General features: G+C 34.8%; 1 protein-coding gene across 1 annotated transcript in view; it reads right to left on the reverse strand.

Moving 5' to 3' along the window:
- Positions 1–20,681, reverse strand: part of LOC136039765 (oligo-1,6-glucosidase-like) — a 55,995-nt gene extending 35,314 nt beyond the window's left edge. The window contains exons 1-4 of the mRNA XM_065723632.1: positions 20,348–20,681; positions 14,035–14,244; positions 6,383–6,513; positions 2,704–2,820 (exon numbers count right to left, since the gene is read on the reverse strand). Of these exons, the coding sequence (XP_065579704.1) occupies positions 2,704–2,820; positions 6,383–6,513; positions 14,035–14,244; positions 20,348–20,603 (714 nt within the window). The 5' untranslated portion in view covers positions 20,604–20,681. The remainder of the gene's footprint in view (positions 1–2,703; positions 2,821–6,382; positions 6,514–14,034; positions 14,245–20,347) is intronic.
- Positions 20,682–21,080: the final 399 nt, after the last annotated feature.

Below are 21,080 nucleotides of genomic sequence, written 5' to 3' on the forward strand. Positions count from 1 at the left end.
TTTCTGGATCAGATGGAAACGTACATCCCTAAGTCCTTGGGCTAAGGATACCTCATTGAGGAAGGAAAAATAGAAAATAGATTTGGTTCCCCCAAAACAACCTGGGCAGAGGACCAGAAAAGGGCCAAAATATCTTTTTCTGGTAGGTTCACAATTTATATGCTAAGGTCCTTCGGCTGAGAGCGCTACAAAATCAAAGAAAAAAGAAAAATACATCCCCCTTCCCAAACGTGATTGACAAAGGGTCAGAAAAGTGTAAAACAAGTTTCCCCAGTCACTCCTTGTGGAAAGTTAATATTAGAAACTCGGGAGGGGATCATTTATTTAAAATTGAAAGATTTGAAACTAAACTAAGCGATTTGAAAAATAAACAGTCACTGCCCTTTTCTGATACTTGGTCCCCCGCAAGTCCCATGTGGTTTGATGCAATTTGAGACAGTCATTTTGTTTAAAAACTTTAAAAGCTTCAACAAGTGTGGCACAGGGGTCAACACCACTCCCACAGCCCATGCGGCAATGACCCTAAGCTATGTAAAATAACAGTTGCTAACACATAGGGTTCAGTAACAAAGCTCTTATGGGCCCTTCGCTAGGCCAAGATTTACAGTTTTCTCAAGGGTATAATCTGGCGGCAGTCGCTCATGAGTAAATCAGAAGACACTGGGCACACCTGAGTTTTGGAATTACCAGCAATATCTTGGCAATGGCTTGAGGAATCAATTTGAAACTTTCAGACAATGTTGGGGTGGGAGGAGGTCTAGTGGATATAATATTTTGACTCTGAAATGAGAGACGTAGATCCAGCGACACTGTGTGTGTTCAGGTGAATCACAATAGCATACCTGCGGTATTGTGTCAACGCTTAAGGGATAAAGTTGAAAATTTCAGGGACTGTTGGGGAGAGGAAAGGAGAGGTTGGGGCAATGGGGTTTTATCTCTGATCTTCCAAAAAAAATTTGCACTATGAGCCTCTGAGAGATTTATAATCTACGCACAAATGAGTAGCGAGGTAAATGAAAAGACATAATGATTTGTCATGTTATCAATATGATGTATCAGCAATATATCAGTAACAGCTTGAAGCATTAAGCTGGAACTTTCAGGCAGTGTAAATGGGAGAAGGCAACTACGCAATGAACTATCACTTGAGGGAAAAAGAGTAAAAGTAAATCAAAAGAGATATGAATGAATGAATGAACTTTATTACCCGTAAAGTATAAAAAACACAAAGTACGGAGTATTATGAATAAATAAACAAAAACAAATATGTGCATCAAGATTACCGAAACGCAATATCCCATGTCTCGGAAAGGGCTCGGGGGGGGGGGTGAAGTTGGAATTTAAGGTAGTAGAAGAGAAGGAGAGAAAAGAGAAGGAGGGGGGTTATATATTTTTTTAGGGGAAGGGGCTAAAGACATTGTGTCTTTGATCAACCTAAATGTCTTCTTATTATATGCGCTATAGGAATTTTTGTGCACAAATGATGGATCGTAAAACATTGACAATATTAGCCCCAATAAGACTTTAAATGTATTCAGGGTTAATCAGTGAGGTAAATCAAAAGACACAATCTTTTCCCAGTTTTTCAAACACAAAGTAACTGAGTTATCTTGGGAGCGACCTGGGACATCAAGTAGAGTTGAAACTTTTAGAGATTTATATTTTACTTGGTGGGGGTAGACATAAATTTTATCTTGGAGGAGGCAGGAGAGGAGAGCCAAGTTACTTTATTTTCCAGATTACCTAAAGTATTGGAACTATGAGCCCTTGGGGTCAAGAATCTACCCATGTTGAAGTAGTAATGTAAATCGAAATACACTATATTTATCAAAGATAGCTAAATACAGAAATCTTAATATCTCAAGAACGGCTTGGGAGATCAAGTTGAAACTTTACAGGGATGAAACGGACCTCAAATTTCAACTTAAGAAATGTAGCAGAGGTAAATCCAAAGACACTAAATTCATCCAGGCTGTTAAAACATGATATCTACAATATATCGTAGACGGCTTGGAGAATGCAGCTTAAACCTGGTAGTATGTAGGGGGAGCAAGGAGTCTATCAATTTTTTTTGTTTCGTTTTGTATTCAATTTTTGTTTGACCGTTTTTACAACTGCCAGAAGTTTAAGTCAAGCTACATATACTTATGCATATACTACATATAGATATACTTGAACTGACTCCTAACTGAGCCTAAACTCAACTTGACTCTTACCCTGAAACGGTAATGATAATTGACCGATAAAGATTAAGACAATCAAAGGTGAAGAACATTGAAAAGAATGTTATTTTAAACTCACATCCAAGAACCTTATAGAAACAAAATACAAGAAGAAAAGAAAATCAAGTAAAACTACAAAGAGTAAGACAAAATAAGAAGTGGAGATAAGACATAATAGAATTTTAGAGTTTAGGATGCTACTGCTTGTATATATTTGAAATTTTATCAGGGTTTAGGGTATGCAAAAAAGTATTAAATAATTTCAAACCAACCTTCACTAACTGGGCGCCAGATATTCCGTCTTTGAAAATATAACGTACCAAATCGTAAATTGCGGGAATTTAAAATCATAACATACAAAGCAGGTATCAAACGCAAAATGAGCCAAATTACAGACCCAACAGGAGGGATATACCAGCCTAAAAGTAGTTTCAGTTATTTTCAGACTCTGCTAAACTAAATTAAAAACAAAAAAACTTGCCTTTAACTTATTGACGACGGATTTTGATGAAAAATTTAAAACAGCAACATCAGGATAGCTCTTGGTGAGGTAAAACTGATTCCGAATGTCGTCAAACTCCCAGTTATAATCTTCAATCTAGAATCAATTCGATAATCAACGGTTAAAAGTAACTTTGACTCTTTTTTTCTTTTTTGGTACAAAATTAAAACAAGCCGTGAGCCTAGAAGTCCACAAAATATCCAAGTTCTTCATTGGAAGTTACTTCACATATATGGAGTTGCGACTCTAAGATTTTGCTAATGCAGCAACAGTCACTGCTACGAAGTATAGTGTCACAAGCTAATATAAAAATGTAAAGATTAGAAAACTAGAACAACAACAAAAAAGGAAAGCAAAAATAAGCACTCTCATTGTAAGAACACTCAAAAGAAAATAACATGACGTAACTACTTTGACAACAAGATTAAGCATGAAGTCCACAATATTACCATAACGCATACAAAATCTATCCAAAGGATGACAAACTAAAAAAAAGTTTCAAAAACGCAATACAATTTCAGAACTTAGCGGTTACGAGTCCAAATGCAGTAGAATAAAGTACTAGCTTAAATAAAGAAATAAAGATCGGACTAGCATACGTTAAAAATTTTGTCAAAACATTGTGATGTAGGACAAGGAAAAATACATATAGGGTAAAGATCCAGGGCTTTGATTTTCTACCCAACCTAGCAGCCCACTCTATTTTTAAAGCTTTTCTTTCAGCGCGGAGTCGAAAGTGTCTCTTGAGAACTTAATGAAGACCGATGAGTCATAATCTTATAATGTATTTTTCCCGGGGCTGTTAAAATGATATTGATGACTGTGAAAAGTTCAAGGAAGATTTATTTGCTCACCAAGTATGAGCCCTGGAGCCATTTTTAGTGATGAAACCAGCGCAAACGGCATCTAATCACTTTTCAAGCCCCTTTAGAACTTTATGCGCTCTATAAAAATTACAGTAGTTATAATAATAGCAGTCGAAAAGGCAAAGAATGCGCACAGGAGCGGATTATGAACGTAATCTCATAGGCAAGGGTACCGGTTTATGCAAATAAACCATATCCATACGTTGACTACATAATTTTATTTTAGTAGGAAAGTGAATATTTCGTGTTTTGTTGAAATCAAAATCATACAAGAATTTTAAGTACAAGAATTTATACACACAAATAAACATGTTGCACCAATTTCGATTCGTAGTCATTTAGGGAGAATTAGGGAATGGCCGTAAATTACTGAATTACTTCAAATTTAGGTACTTGTGTATTATACGCCACTCTCAAGTTTACGATATGTAAAACTCGAGAACAAACCGGTTTATTCGTTAGTGTCTTCCAGCATAGCGTCGGACAAGACCAAGACATGTTCCAACAACTCGGTTTTAAGTTTACGATATGAAAAACTCGAAAACACACCGGTTTATTCGTTAGTGTCTTCCAGCATAGCGTCGGACAAGACCAAGACATGTTCCAACAACCCGGTTTTAAGTTTACGATATGAAAAACTCGAAAACAAACCGGTTTATTCGTTAGTGTCTTCCAGCTTAGTGTCGGACAAGACCAAGACATGTTCCAACAACCCGGTTTTAAGTTTACGATATGAAAAACTCGAAAACACACCGGTTTATTCGTTAGTGTCTTCCAGCATAGCGTCGGACAAGACCAAGACATGTTCCAACAACCCGGTTTTAAGTTTACGATATGAAAAACTCGAGAACAAACCGGTTTATTCGTTAGTGTCTTCCAGCATAGCGTCGGACAAGACCAAGACATGTTCCAACAACCCGGTTTTAAGTTTACGATATGAAAAACTCGAGAACAAACCGGTTTATTCGTTAGTGTCTTCCAGCATAGCGTCGGACAAGACCAAGACATGTTCCAACAACCCGGTTTTAAGTTTACGATATGAAAAACTCGAAAACACACCGGTTTATTCGTTAGTGTCTTCCAGCCTAGTGTCGGACAAGACAAAGACATATTCCAACAACTTTGAAGGCTACTCCTAGCATGCTGCTACCCAGACTGCTGCTACCATCATCAGTGCTCCCATGACTATTACTACTCCTACCCTGACTACTAACCACCACGTTTCTTTTACTAGTTAACACTAACTACTACTGTTAAGAATAATAATTAGCCCAAATAACTGCTATTATTACTTATAAAGATTGTTCCAGATGCAACACTCTTGCATTGCCTATAGTAAATAGCCACGAGCCTTCAATGTCTCTATTTTTAGTTTTTCACATGACCTTTGTAAATGCTCGTTTGTATTCATTGATAGAAATTTCTATTCGTTTTAATCTTTAATTGTTACAGGATTTATTTCCCCTTGTATAATTAAAAATAAATGAAAATTATTCCAACCCAAATCAGTAGAAGCTTTCAGACCTCCCCTTGGTTTTTAGAAAATGTCAGAATAGCTTCAAACTCGGGCTGTTTTAAAGTAAACTGATGATTCCTGAATTCAATAAATAAATTGCTCTTCTTAATCCTTTATAGGGAAAGAGTGAGACAAACTCCCACGTCAGTCATGTGTCAATTTTTCGAATCTTGTTTTCATATTCCCATCTCTGACTTAATGTATTAAGTCGGAAGAAGTAGTTTTGATAAGCTTAAGTTAGATTTAACTTGTTTTAAAGGTGTTCAGAGATGTGGTTAGTAAAAATAAAAGTAACTTGATTCAGAGTCGACAGTACGCTTACTGAAAGAGGAATCGGTGCCTGAATTAAAAAAACATCAAAATTTCAACTCAATTAGCTATGTGGGTTTGTACTATTATTTGATATTAGCGTAGCCGAAGCTGATCATAGGAAATGTTAAATTTCTGTTGAAGTGAAACTTCTTAAAAGCTGCGATTGAAAATATTGAAAAAAATTCATTCAATTTCAATATTTAAATTAGCAGCTGGTAACATTAAAACAAAACCATAGCTAAATTTGTTGAGCAACGCACAATAGTATCTACAATATGCGGCTGGAATAGGGCATCTACGCCTTAGAGTGTTCTAGTTAAAATTAGATTTCTGAAAGTCCAGGCTAGATCAGTTAAGAGTTCACTATACCAGCTTTAAAGACACATTGGAGATCTCCCAAAGATAAGACGAATATGAAACAGAATTAGCAAAGTTTTAATAAAAATCAGTTCTTTTGCTCGGCTCAAATCGACTCGATCCTCACGCAAAGATTCAAAAAAAAAATTCAGCAAAATATCCTTTACGATTTTTGTTTCTTACAAGTAATGACCAACCTGTTCAGCTCTCCAGTCCACTTACTGTGCAAGGAAATTTAAGGTATCATGGTGATTGGATAACTCGGTGACAAATTACGTATCATGATAAAGCTCTTGAGAGTCTTAAAAAAACAAATTACTGTTGTAATATTTTGAATGTAACCTTTTTTTTACCAACCCATTTGTCTTTTCGTATGAAGTCAAGACCATTCGGTGAAGTCAACGGCCATTTTTGAGGTAACAATTTTAAGTTTAAAACTAAAAATTATCGATTACCCTTAAATTCAGTTAAAAAAAAAATAAGATTGAAAATCGAAGCATTAAATCTCAAGGAAACCTCTGAGCAGTTTCGTGATCGCTAAGGTTCTATTACGAAATTAATAAGAACATTTTGAAACTTCAGAATCCAAAGAATTTTAATTTCTTACCAAACCTTGAGAGTTATTTTGTGACCAGATGTAGAAATCTATGAAGTTTTCTTGACTATTTCTGCTGGCATTGAACCAAGTGTTGGAAGTACTCGTCCATAATGGATTCAAGTCCATTGCCAATAGCATTCCTACCAATAGAAATATCTTTCATTAGCTGCGACAAGAAAGCTTATACTTTTCGTTTAATCCATTTAATTACTTATTCTGTCATAAAATAAGCTATACATTTCAAACTAATCCCCTCAGAATTTATGGCACATATCCAAAATAGATTACAGTCGTACTACAATTAAGCAAGGCAAACGATGATCAAACCTATCATTTTCAAACTGTTCGTGGTAACGAACTGTAGTAAGGAGCGACCCGGCTCAATAGTAACCAAAACTCTAAAAAATTGAATTTTGATATCAATAGCTACACCAAAAGAATTGCATTTTAATGCTGATTTTAAATATATAAGTTTCATCAAATTTAGTTTTACACATCAAAAGTTACGAGCCTGAGAAAATTTGCCTTATTTAAGAAAATAGGGGGAAACACCCCCTAAATAGGGGGAAACCACCCTCATAGAATCTTAACGAAAATCACAACATCAGATTCAGCGTATCAGAGAATCCTACTGTAGAAGTTTCAAGCTCCTATCTACAAAAATGTGGAATTTTGTACTTTTTGCCAGAAGACAAATCACAGGTGCGTGTTTATTTGTTTTTTTTTTTTTTTTTTCTTTTTCCCAGGGGTCATCGTATCGACCAAGTGGTCCTAGAATGTCGCAAGAGGGCTCATTCTAACGAAAATGAAAAGTTCTAGTGCCCTTTTTAAGTGACTAAAAAATTGGAGGGCATCTAGGCCCCCTCCCACGCTCATTTTTTTCCCAAAGTCAACGGATCAAAATTTTGGGGGAGGGGCTGCAAGTTACAAACTTTGACCAGTGTTTACATATAGTAATGGTTATTGGGAAGTGTACAGACGTTTTCAGGGGGATTTTATTTTGTTTGGGGATGGGGCTGAGGGGAAGGGGCTATGTTAGAGGATCTTTCCTTGGAGGAATCTGTCATGGGGGAAGAAAACTTCAAGGAAAAGGGCGCATGATTTTCTAGCATTACTATAAGAAAACAATGAAAAATAAACATGAAAACGTTTTTTCAAATGAAAGGAAGGAGTAGCATTGAAACTTAAAACGAACAGAGATTATTACGCATATGAGGGGTTCCAAAAAATACTTTAGCATAAAGAGCGAGGTATTTAGGAGGAGATAAATACCTCGCTCTTTATGCTAAAGTATTTTTAGTAATTTAAACTATTTATTCTACGGCCTTTCTGATTCAGGGGTCATTCTTAAAGAATTGGGACAAAACTTAAGATTTAGTGTAAAGAGCGAGGTATTAACGAGGATACAAACCCCCTTGTATACATAATAAAAATATAAGATTATGAAAGTTTGTTACGTAAGTTGCTAATTTATAAGTTACGTATATTTTTTACTAATAAAAACGTTCGTTAAAAATTAAAAGTTCTAGTTGCCTTTTTAAGCAAACGAAGAATTGGAGGGCAACTAGGCCTCCTTCTCCACCCTTTATTTCTCAAAATCGTCTGATCAAAACTAAGAGAAAGCCATTTAGCCAAAAAAAAAATTAATATACAAATTTCATTTTAATAATTTATGTGCGGAGAGCCAAAACCAAACATGCATTAAGTCAAAAACGTTCCGAAATTAAATAAAAAAAAAACTAATTTTTTTAGCTGAAAGTAAGGAGCGACATTAAAACTTAAAACGAACAGAAATTACTCCGTTTATAAAATGGGTTGTCCCCTCCGCAATCCCTCGCTCTTTATGCTAAAGTTTGACTCTTTGCCACAATTCTACTTTTTAAACAATTAAACACTTTAGCGTAAAGAGCGAGGGATTGCGGAGAGGACAACCTATTTTATATACGGAGTAATTTCTGTTCGTTTTAAGTTTTAATGTCGCTCCTTACTTTCAGCTAAAAAAATTAGTTTTTTTTTTATTTAATCAATATTTGAAATGAAAGGTGTGTTCAACTGAAGTGCAACCGGGCTCTAAGTCTGGACCTTCTTGGGAGCATTATAAATTATCGATTAACCACCCTTCAGCACAACATTTGGTCTAACCGATATAAACAATATAATCAATGTCGCAAAATTTGGCTATTTCCATAATTTGGGCGTATAAAATTTTTAACTTTACAGCTGATGTTTTCAAAATCTGTATGATCAAACAGTATGAAATCGTATAGTCAATTTCAGTCTGATAAATTTTTGTAGAACTCAGTCACAAATTTGGAATCACTATCCGAATCTTGTGTCAATAAATATAATACGCCTTTTTACTTTCTATCAGCTAATTACTTAGATATGGTACTCAAATAGTTTTTCGTTAGTGTTAGAGAAAACAAAAAAAAACATTTTTCGTAAGGCATATCAGAGTTTTCAGACTAGAACGCAAGAATTCTTATACTTATGGTTCTGGTAACTAAGGTTTGATACCAAAATACTGTCCCTTTAGAACATCTTAAGCCAAAACTCTGTGAAACACTGCTTCAACCATTTACCCATTGATTTTAAAAGCTTTAACATGACAAATAGTCATACTTATATGATACAGATTGTGCTATACTATGATAGCGATATACTATAAAGTGATATACTGTCTGTATCATAGAGTGATACACATAGTGATATGATACACTAGTGACAGCGATGCAACTAAATGAGATTTTAGTTGTTGTTAAACTCGGTTCATTGGTATCTAGTGACGGCATTGATTCTAAGAAGCAAAAGTAAATGAAACAATGGGTATATCCCACACTGAAAAGTGATGTGGAAAGTGAGAGAGAAAAGCTAGGGCTCTCTAGTACTTCAAGAAACAAAGACTTCTCGAGGATTTAATTTGCTAATTTGCTGAGCAGAACTGCGAGCAAGGCTAACCAAGGCGGTTAGAATTTATAGGAAAGTCATATCACCTGTAAGATATCTAGCCCAGATTTTTCGTTATTGGGCAATAGTAATAACAGCAGGATGACATTACGTTAAGAGTCCAAAATTTTCACTATCTCACAAATTTTGCAAGAGAATTTACTGGCTGTTTTAGGAATTTCTCTCAACTTTTTTTTTTTTTTTTTTTTTTTTTTTTTTTTTTTTTTTTTTTTTTTTTTTTTTTTTTTTTTTTTTTTTGTCGTTCTATTTGAGAAAACTTTAATGTGACTAGTATATGGATTTTTAACTGGTTTTAGATGCAATATCGCACAGTTGATATTACATGAAGGTGCCTATGGATTTGAAATTGATGATCGTGGCTTTTTTTGGTCCGAATTTGGAAAGCGTGTTGATAGTAGATATTTTTCAATTCCTCCTCTCGAAGAACTCACTGGAAAAAACGCTATATTTGCATGCACTTTTTCTTCAGAGAGGAAGCATTTCCACCAAAATATCACGTAATGAGGCCGTTTCCACCATAACACTTCTAGACTTTCCTTTATTGACAGGATAAGTGAGAACCTGCAATTATGGTGTAAATGTTGAGACTACTCAGAATTGAAATGATCACGCAGCCGGAGGACTTGCCTTCACAATGGAGACAATCACTTGTCATGCAGCTGGAACATCGTAGTTTTTTGAATTAAAATTAAATTTTGAATTAAAGTCAAGTAGTTGTGGGCATCAAGCCATGGCTAATTGTAGAAAAAGTAAAGACAACTTCCTTGCTACGTTTCGTGCTATTCCTGAAGCTACAGCAAAACATGCAGATTCTGCTTCAAATTCCTCGTTCCAGGATAAAGTGCACACATCAAGCAACAACGCTTCAAGACAATTAAGAAATCTGAGAAAAAGACTGAAGACTACTTCTTTTCTCCAGAAAATAGTATTACTTACTAAACTTGCCTTTTCAAAGAAAACTATCTTGCGTTTTCAAAAAAACTATCTAGTGAGGAGAATTTTTCATTTGAAGGTTATACAGGAATTATAGCTATTATATAGGCTTATCGTATTAGTAAAACTTTTTTTAGGAACTTTGAAAAAGAGCTTGAAACCCTTAGAATAAGGTTCAATCGAAACGAAGTGTGCTATTAGAATCGCCATTATCGAAAACCCTAAAAATCATTTTTTATATGGGTAGGACTCGTCCGTCTCATTTATTTGTTTCTTTTCCTAGGAAATACCGTATCAATTCTGTGCTAAGAATATCGAGAGAAGGTTCATAGAAATCACAGTATCCACCGCCTGTTTTTAGTAACAAAACAGACCGCAGTAAACTGTCATCTTCTGCTATTTTTTCCGACAAAAACTCATTTTTGGCCCAAAGAGGGTCGAAATGCCGTTGAATACACATTTTAAGACAGTCAATCGATTTTTCGTGGTCTACAACCCTTTACAAAAAGCTCTAAGCCACCAACATTGAAAAACAAAGTAAATCGTTATTTTGCATTGCATGGGTAACAATGATGAATCTCCTTTTTCTGACAGGGTAGTATAAGATATCAAAGACAGTACTTTTTGGTGCCGTTTCTGGAACAAAAAGGCTGGGAGGTATGACAAGGGTACTATCGTAATCTCCATGATCGAAATCTGTTCGCTGTAACAAGGAAAACATTGCATTTATTCAATTTTGTTTTCCTGATGCTTGAATTTATACCTATAACTTCTCGAAAATGACGATGATATACCTATCGATCTCTATCTATGTGGCAAAGTTGTCCGTACCTCGCAAATGAGTTTAAGGAAAGTAAGAAGTAAAACCTATATGTAATATCCTATCTATAAAACAAAAGTCATGATGATTGCTGCAGTTTCATCACTGAAGTAATACAATAATCTTGTTGAAAGGTTTAATGTGTATGTTCAAACAAATCTAACAACACACCGCACGGCCGACGCAAGGATCTTAGTAGTCCGGAAGCGTCGTTAATCTGATACAAATACAAATTCTACTGGTACCAACAAAATAATCACTTGTAATTCACATCGTATAGCCTTGTTTCCATAGTTAAGGTGAGTTTAAGCACCATTTACCCTATCATTACTAACTAGCGTACACTGGAATCGGCCATATTGCTAGCAAGTGCTATTTAAGATGACTTTATGACGTTAAATAATCGGGCCATTAAACAGCGCCAAACATTTAAACAGCGCCATTTAATGTACACTAGGAACGTCACTAAGTTAATCATATCAAGCAGTTCGTGGCAACAAACTGTACTAAGGAGTGACCCGGCTCAATAGTTAACGAAACTCTAAAAGTGAAATTTTGATACCAGTAGATACATCAAAAGAATCGAATTTTTATGCTGATTTTAAATATATAAGATTTTTATCAAATTTAGTTCTACTCATCAAAAGTTACGAGCCTATGAAAATTTGCCCCATTTTGGAAAATAGGAAGAAAAACCCCCTAGAAGTCATAGAATCTTAGCAAAAATCACACCATCCTATTCAGCGTATCAGAGAACCCTACTGTAGAAGTTTTAAGATCCTATCAACAAAAATGTGGAACTTCGTATTTTTTTTGCCAGAAGACCGATCACAAGTGAAGATTTGCAACGGGGGAAGAGAAATTCCATGAAGGAGGCGCAGAATTTTCTAGCAACTTTAAAAAAAACAGTGAAAGAATATTTCTGAAAAGTTTTTCCAACTTAAAGTAAGGAGCAGCATCAAAACTTAAAACGAACAGAGATTATTACACATATGAGGGATTCATCTCCTCCTAAATATCTCGCTTATTACGCTAAAGTTTTTTAGTAATTTCAACTATTTATTCTATGGCCTTTGTGATTAAGGGGTCATTCTTAAAGAATTGGGACAAAATTTAAGCTTTAGTGTAAAGAGCGAGGTATTAACTAGGGGGCAAAACCCCTCATATACATAACAAAAATACACGAATATAGGAGTTCGTTACGTAAGTTAATTATTAAGTTACCTATATTTTTTACCAATAAAAAAGTTCATTAAAAATTAAAAGTTCTAGTTGCCTTTTTAAGTAACCGAAAAATTGAAGGGCAACTAGGCCTCCTCCCCTACCCCTTTTTCTCAAAATCGTCCGATCAAAACTAATAAAAAGCCATTTAGCAAAAAAAAATTAATACACAAATTTCGTTTTAATTATTCATGTGCGGAGAGCCAAAATCAAACATGCATTAATTCAAAAACGTTCAGAAATTAAATAGAAAAACAAGTTTTTTTACTGAAAGTAAGGAGTGACATTAAAACTTAAAACGAACAGAAATTATTCTGTGTATGAAAGGGGCTGTTCCCTCCTCAAAACCCCGCTCTTTACGCTAAAGTTGTTTACTGTTTTATAAATCAGAATTGAGAGAAAGAGTCAAACTTTAGCGTAAAGAGCGGGGCGTTGAGGGGGGAACAGTCCCTTTCATACACGGAGTAATTTCTGTTCGTTTTATGTTTTAATGTCGTTTCTTACTTTCAGCTAAAACAAACTTGTTTTTTTATTTAATAATTTAAGTAGAGTCAATAGTTGCAAATTTTTTTTCGTGTTTTCTTACTTTTGCTTTAGATTGGGTGAAGCATAAAATAGTCAATTTTGGCAAAAAGGCAAAGTAGGAAAATGTGTGTGCATTTTTTACAGCTGGCCTATGATCTCGCTACTAACTACTTAATAGCTTGTTATAATTTTTAATTGTAAATAAAACTACAAGTAAACTATAGTTATAGTCAGCTCGAATTATTTTATAATCTATACTAAACGCTCTAAAACAAAAACAACCTTTCATTCCCATTCCAGGTTTAACACAAATGCGCTTTGGCCGTTATTTTAGATTCAAATTTTGGTGCTTGTATGATATAGCCCCTACCTAATATTATTCTAATATGTCTCTTTGAAACTAAATCCTAATGAGATATACCTAAGTATAATAAAAATACAATGCTTTATATTTGCTATAAATAAATAATATATAATGCTATATATTTGCACATTAGGGGGGGGGTAAAGTAAAGCGGGTCTGCATGCCTAATGTGCTAGGTACAATTATCCTGCATATTATGTAATAAGAATTGTTTTCTAACTTCACACTGTCCAAATACTTTACCCCCCCCCCCTTAATGTGCAAATATATAGCCAAAATTATATAATGTCCATCTATTCTGTCACTTCTCTTTATCTTGCCTCACGCTAAGTGAAAGAAACTAACGAAAAAACCGTTTCTGCAATGCGTCAATGAATGAGCAACTTGAGCAGTAGGGGGTTTATCATAAAATTACCCAAATGTTAATAAACTAAAACCAATATCATTATTTTCTGAATCTGATTTTTCTGAGTAGCACTGAACTGTCAGTGGTACTAGTAGTTTCCAACTAAGTGCATGTTAAGGAGTCAAAGATTCCGTGACGACAATTCACAAGAAACTGGAGGGGGAGAAAATATATTTTCACAGCCAGGACGAGGGGGTATCTGCCATTTTTTCAATTTTTCAGCGAAATAAAAAAGAGATATTTTCTAAAATCTAGGAGAAAAACAGGCCGTCCTTATTAACGTCACAACAAAGATTCTTGCCTTAGCAATTTCTCATAATTTGTAGCTTGCTCATTATCATTTCTGCTCGTTTAGAGTTATTTATTTTCTCCTGAAGCTTGGCATAACTACTGATATATCTGTGCTGATTTTCACTGATACTTGCCTTCTAAACTTGCCTGTTCTGAAAGGTGCGTTAAGTTGTCTGCTGTACCAAATATTGGGTCTATTTCTGTGAAATTCACTGCAGCTATCTGGTCTTTATTGTATGAAAATGTTCCTCGTTCTTGTGGTTCATCCTTTATCAAGAACATATTGGATAGCCATATTGTTCCTACTCCAAGTTCTTTTAAATAGTATAATCTTGACGTAATACCTTAAATGAAAAATAGAAAGGAAATAAGAGACTTATTTTTCATTAATAAACAATAACATTATGTTTTTCTAGAGGGTGGGAAATTTTTTTTACTTTTAAATGCTGATTTTTCTTTTTTTACGAAAGGGTGATAGCCCACCACAAATAAATTTGTATTTATATTTTGAAAACCTGATAAATTAGTAATTGCATTGGTTTAATTCTGAAATGTAAGATGAAATCCATTCTAAAATTGCAGCCTGAGCCTTATTCAGACTGCTTTGCTAATTCAGTAAATGCTGATTCGTTTTTAAAAACAACTATTTTTTACTTTTCCACAACAATTTCAGAAAGATGTTCCATATCAAATGTTATACTGGAAGTGAAACCTTTCTGACGCCTGTAATAAAGCGGCCTTCAATCGTGTTCTAAAAACCCTTTACCTCATACAAAAGGAAATTAGCAAGTTAATCATGTTGACTCCGAGTGCTTACAAAAGCACTGGTGGAGATGGTGTGGACTTGGATTTGAATTTCGAGGACGAAGTGGTAAGTAAAAATAACACAAAACTATTTAATTGGATTTCTTGTTTTTGTGTTGCGAGAGCAACACTTTGGTTTTGTCCCGGTTTTTTTTTTTTTCCTATGCCGCTGATCTCAGCTTATTCCTGGAAACTGGTAAGGGTATAACCTGTGCAGCTTTTACGGAAAGTGTGTACCTCAGGCCAGATTGATGAATATGACATTACATTTTGGAAAGCTCCGCAGAACTCTTGCCTGGGGCCAAAAAGGATGGTTTTTGCTTGTCCATGAGCCAGAGCCTATGGTTTGCGAAGTTTAGTGGAGTTATATAGCCTATGTCAGAGAGGAGTATCTGAAGTTGTGCAGCCAAGCTTTCGTTTCATCAAACCATGTTTCTGCTTTCGGGTGGAAAGCTCCGTTCTAGCAGGCAAGCAGGCAGGCACCACTTTCAAATTGAAGATGGACTAAAATCTATAACAGCTAAGTTTATCAGCTAAGTTTCAGCTAAGTTTATCATTCGGTTTTTCGGACTTGGGATTGCCGTAGAGAAATGGTCTCAGATTTACCTAATAAACTTTAAAAGTTCTCTCATTGCTAAAGAAATAGGAGCTTATCCTTTGGTCCTTTCTAAGTGGTGACTTTAGAAAGTTGGCCTATGGCAAAAAAAAACAACTTTTGAACTAAGACAGATAGAATTTTTTTTTTCGACGGCAATCGATAGCTACTGATGAGCTGATCAAAGTATATGACATCCATTTTTTGGTACTAAAATTCCTTTATGAGGTATACCAGTTTGAAAGTTTCAAGGGGTTGACAACTTCAGTATTAAGGTACACACTGAAACGAAATCTAGGCCGATACAAATTGTGAGACATATATAGGACCTGTAAGCAACAGTCGGCTGTTAGGTAATAATCACCTTCGGAAACGAGGGGTTAGCAAATTTGCTAGTTGGTGTATCTATTATTTGTTTCCAGTGTATTTGATGGTAAAATCAATTTGGTTCCAGTGTATTGTAAGTAATAACCTGCTGTTAGGCTACAGTCAACTTCTGCGATGAGGGGTTTGCAACTATGCTAGTTGGTGTACCCATTTATGTGTTTCCGGTGAACTTGATGCCTATCACGGGAGAGGGACTTATAAGTAAGAATCGGTTCACTTTGGGCTAGAAATTTGTGCAAATCGGTGCACATTGTATTCAATCTCTTTAAATCTGACAGAATAAAATATTTACGCAACGGGTACAAACGATAACGTAAAACAATGAGGTAGTTTTGTAATACTTAGTGTCACCTATGGTATTTTTATCCCGAAAAGTTACGGAGAGCTTTATAATACCAACTAGATTATATAAGATATTGTTCGAAGTTTTCATCCGTCACGATGTCTACGATTGAAAAGGATAAAGTTCAACTGGCTGCAAAGTCAATTTAGTCCCTTCTTTCGATATTATTTTGTTGTTGTTTTTTCAACGCTGAGGAATAGCCTTTGATCATTTGATTACTGATCGATAGCGAAGAAACAAAACCAAAGTGTTGCTCTCGCAACACTTTAGTTGGCGAAGCCGGACAAAGGTTGCCGCAACACTTCACGTTACTCGGGTAATGTAGGTCTAGTTTTTTTAATAAGAGACTCTTTATTTGGTATTTATTTTTGTTTTAACCCCTATGTAACGGGCCATGGAGCCTTGTAGGGGTAGAGAGTTATTGTTGTCCATTTATTTTGATGTTAATAAATTGAACTGAACTGAATAAACTGAAACCTCCCTGTTTCTTCAAAATGAATTTCATGTTAATTTACCATGGCGAGTGATCAAGCTTAGCTTAATTCAACAGGCGTTACGCAAGTCAGAATGACGAGACGCAATAATTCATATGCTTTATCTGAGCGGCAAGGACGATCATCACCATGCCTCATAGTACTGGAGTATGAAATCGTTTTTGTTATCAAGTATTTTCCTTTTTTCTTGATATTATATACGATCTGCATACACGCTGAAGGATCGGATTATAAGGTTCAAGCATTAAAATATACCATTGCCTCAAAAGAAAATAAGACATTTAATACCTTGATTATCGCTTTGTCACATCTCCATATAATTTTTTTAGTATAAATTACATCAAATACTAAAAAGCACACATAAAGCATTGTTCGAATTTAAAAGTGGCAAAAAGATTTGCGCTCAACATATGCTTTATTTTCGTCTAGCCTTGACACATGTTAACCTAGCATAGTTTATACTACAATACCTATTGGTTTTTCAAAGTATTCTGGCATATTGTCTTCTTATCCTGGAGCCTTAAATTATATGAAGGATAAAACATATTTTGTTAATGAACTCTACACACATTCATGTTATTTGGCATTTAATTTTATCTCATGAAAAAATTGTCATAGAATACTATCATATATATATATATATATATATATATATATATATATATATATATATATATATATATATATATATATAAGATATACATATATATTTTATCATTTAAGTACCATGTAAAGCTATAAGTAGAATATTACGCGGAATTTTGGGATTATCCGTAAGTTAAAACACTTTTTTCCTTCAAATGTTTCATGGTTATTACATTTTTCTCTGATACATCCGTATATTTTGTATTGTGTGTCTATATGTTCGTCTATATGTTTGACTATTGTCTATATGACTTTCCCCTTGATACTTCGCCCAATCCGTGTACTGCAAAATAATACCATTAGACCATTTTGTGGAAAAGGGAACCGGGATTCGGTCAGGTCAATCTACAGTATGGTTAATATAATGCCTGCAGCCGGATTGCATGATTTTTATACACTGGTTTTTATGTATAAGTACTATTATGGATGCGTTCCAGAAAGTTTTACAGGAATATCAAACAGTTCGTGGTAACGAACTGTAGTAAGGAGCGATCCGGCTCAATAGTAACCAAAACTCTAAAAAATTGAATTTTGATATCAATAGCTACATCAAAAGAATCGCATTTTAATGGGTGCGTGTTTATTTGTTTGTTTTTTTTTTTTTTTTTTTTTTTTTTCCAGGGGTCATCGTATCGACCAAGTGGTCCTAGAATGTCGCAAGAGGGCTCATTCTAACGGAAATGAAAAGTTCTAGTGCCATTTTTAAGTGACCAAAAAAATTGGAGGGCACCTAGGCCCCCTCCCACGCTCATTTTTTCTCCAAAGTCAACAGATCAAAATTTTGAGATAGCCATTTTGTTCCGCATAGTCAAAAACCATAATAACTATGTCTTTGGGAATGACTTACTCCCCCAAAGTCCCTGGGGGTGGGGCTGCAACTTACAAACTTCGACCAGTGTTTATATATAATAATGGTTATTGGGAGGTGTACAGTCGGTTTCAGGGGATTTTTTTTTGGTTTTGGGGGTGGGGTTGAGGGGAGGGGGCTATGTGGGAGGATCTTTCCATGGAGAAATGTGTCATGGGGGAACAGAAATTCAATGAAAAGGGCGCAGGATTTTCTAAAATTACTATAAAAAAAACAATGAAAAAATAAACATGGAAATTTTTTTTTTCAATTGAAAGTAAAGAGTAGCATTGAAACTTAAAACGAACAGAGATTATTACGCATGTGAGGGGTTCTAAAAATACTTTAGCATAAAGAGCGAGGTATTTAGGAGGAGATAAATACCTCGCTCTTTATGCTATAGTATTTTTAGTAATTTCAACTATTCATTCTACGGCCTTTCTGATTCAGGGGTCATTCTTAAAGAATTGGGACAAAACTTGCGATTTAGTGTAAAGAACGAGGTATTAACGAGGGTACAAACCCTCTCATATACATAATAAAAATTAAAGAATATAAAAGTTTGTTACGTAAGATAATTCTTAAGTTACGTATATTTTTTACTAATAGAAAAATTCGTTAAAAATAAAAATTTATAGTTGCCTTTTTATGTAACCGAAAAATTGCATGGCAACTAGGCCTCCTTTCCCATCCCTTATTTCTCAAAATCGTCTGATCAAAACTAAGAGAAAGCAATTTAGCCAAAAAAGGAATTAATATGCAAATTTCATTTTAATAATTTATGTGTGGAGAGCCAAAATCAAACATGCATTAATTCAAAAACGTTCAGAAATTACATAAAAAAAAACTAGTTTTTTTAACTGAAAGTAAGGAGCGACATTAAAACTTAAAACGAACAGAAATTACTCCGTATATGAAATGGGTTGTCCCCTCCGCAGTCCCACGCTCTTTACGCTAAAGTTTGACTCTTTGCCACAATTCTACTTTTTAAAAAAATTAAAAACTTTAGCGTAAAGAGCGTGGGACTGCGGAGGGGACAACCCATTTCATATACGGAGTAATTTCTGTTCGTTTTAAGTTTTAATGTCGCTCCTTACTTTCAGTTAAAAAAACTAGTTTTTTTTTATGTAATTTCGTGAAAGATCTAATGTTCATGGTCACAGAAGTCGAACAAGTGAAGATATTGTGGTTCCTCGCCTAGTTTCAAGTAGGACTGCTTTTTCACTTATTTATAGAGGGGCTAAGCTGTGGAATAAGCTTGTTCCAAATACCAAAGAATTACCCATTAATCAATTTAAAACCAAGCTGCGTGTGGGGTTGCTTGGTAGGTATACCTTTGAAACAGATTGAGATTGATGGAATTAATATTGATAATAATTGTTTATTGTTTTTTGTTTTTTTTTTTTGCTTCGGGATCATGATATTATGTTGTTTTATTGTGTATGAATTATTTATGTAAGTTTTTTTTCTCGGTACACGGTTTCACCCTTCTGCTTATTATAGATTAACTTTTTGTTGTTTTTTTGTTTTTAGTTTTTTTTTTATCTCTCTTCTATTTTTCGTTCTTTTTTGTTAGTAGCACACCCTCGCAAGCGACGCTTTTGGTGTGCTACCGATTGATTTTGTCTATTTTATTTCTTTTGGATAATAAATTAATACTACTACTAAAAATTAATACTACTATAAGAGGATAAAATGGACATTGGTGTCTAAAGAGGGCACTGATGCAGATAGACAATTGGGTGGTACCGCTCAGTTCGAGAAATAAGGCACTGAAGCTCTATAAATTGTATTTATTGCATGGATATTGATCAGCAAAGGAATTAACACAATCTATATTTTTCCTAAAATTGGTCCATGGTTACTTCTAGAAGGGTGTATAGCTTGTGAAATTCTTCCAGGGTGGGGCAAAGATTTGAAAGTTCGTTTCCATAAAAGGTGTCATTTTTTCTCAGCGCTATCAAGTTTCGCTCTTTTTGAGCATTTTGATTTTCCAAGGGGTTTGGGGGAGTGGTTTTCTGCCTTATATGTGAGCCACTATTTTTTGGCTGAAACTGTGGTGTTTTCAAGTAGCTCATTAACTTTACTACTTCTGTTTCAAAAAATTCATTGCAGTACCAGCTATGCCTGTAATGATTTACAACTAAAGTAATGAAATTTCACACTTACGTCATTTTCTTTAGCAGAGCAGAATGTTGCATTCAAATTATGTGTTTCGTGACATATTATGGTACGTTTCAAACACAAATTAAATACCAGAGTTTGGACTACCAAAATAGAACTACTACTAGATTGGGTAGACAGCATCTCGAAAAGAAACTCTAAAGGTTACCTGCTAAATCTCCAACACCATCCCCATCACTGTCTTGAAATGATTCAATGAGGGTTCGATACACCAGCTTTTCTTGCCACCAAGGAAACACGGGATCAGAGGGAAACACCTCGGATAGACACACGGCTAGAACAATCATAGTGAGAATAAATAAAATCCCCATTGCAATCCCTCCAAAAAGACTGGATTTATTGTATTTTCTGTTCACAGGCTGGGTTGATTCATCCACCTTACTTTTTCTATCGAATTCCGCCATGTTTTACTTGTCAAATACAACTCTCAATCTCGCTAATACCAAAGATGATATCAAGAAGATTGTCTTGTCTTCTGTGTAAACAGGCAGTAGTTAGATAACAAAGCCATCCTCTTGAGAAATAATGATCGACGTTATCATCCTCAAATTCTTTTGCGCCCTGTTTACGAAAGCATAACAATATTATAGTAGAAGAGCAGAGAAAATAAAAAAACGAACTAGAGATCTTCATTTTTGGACTCCAAAATTCGATTGTTTCTTTTTCTTTTTTACGAAAAGCAACGTAACCTTTATACAAAAACAAGACTCGTTAAGAGACGTTCTTTTACTTAAAAATCATTTGTAAAACTCCTAGACCTATTTTATATATTGACACTCCGGAGATAAGGTTGGTATGAAAAGGTATAGTAAAACATGGGTATTTCTATTTAGTGTAGATTTTCACGATTAACAACAATTTCTTTTTATAAGACCGAAGAC

Source organism: Artemia franciscana, chromosome 2 (assembly GCF_032884065.1).
Source record: "Artemia franciscana chromosome 2, ASM3288406v1, whole genome shotgun sequence".
Taxonomy (NCBI): Eukaryota; Metazoa; Arthropoda; class Branchiopoda; order Anostraca; family Artemiidae; genus Artemia; species Artemia franciscana.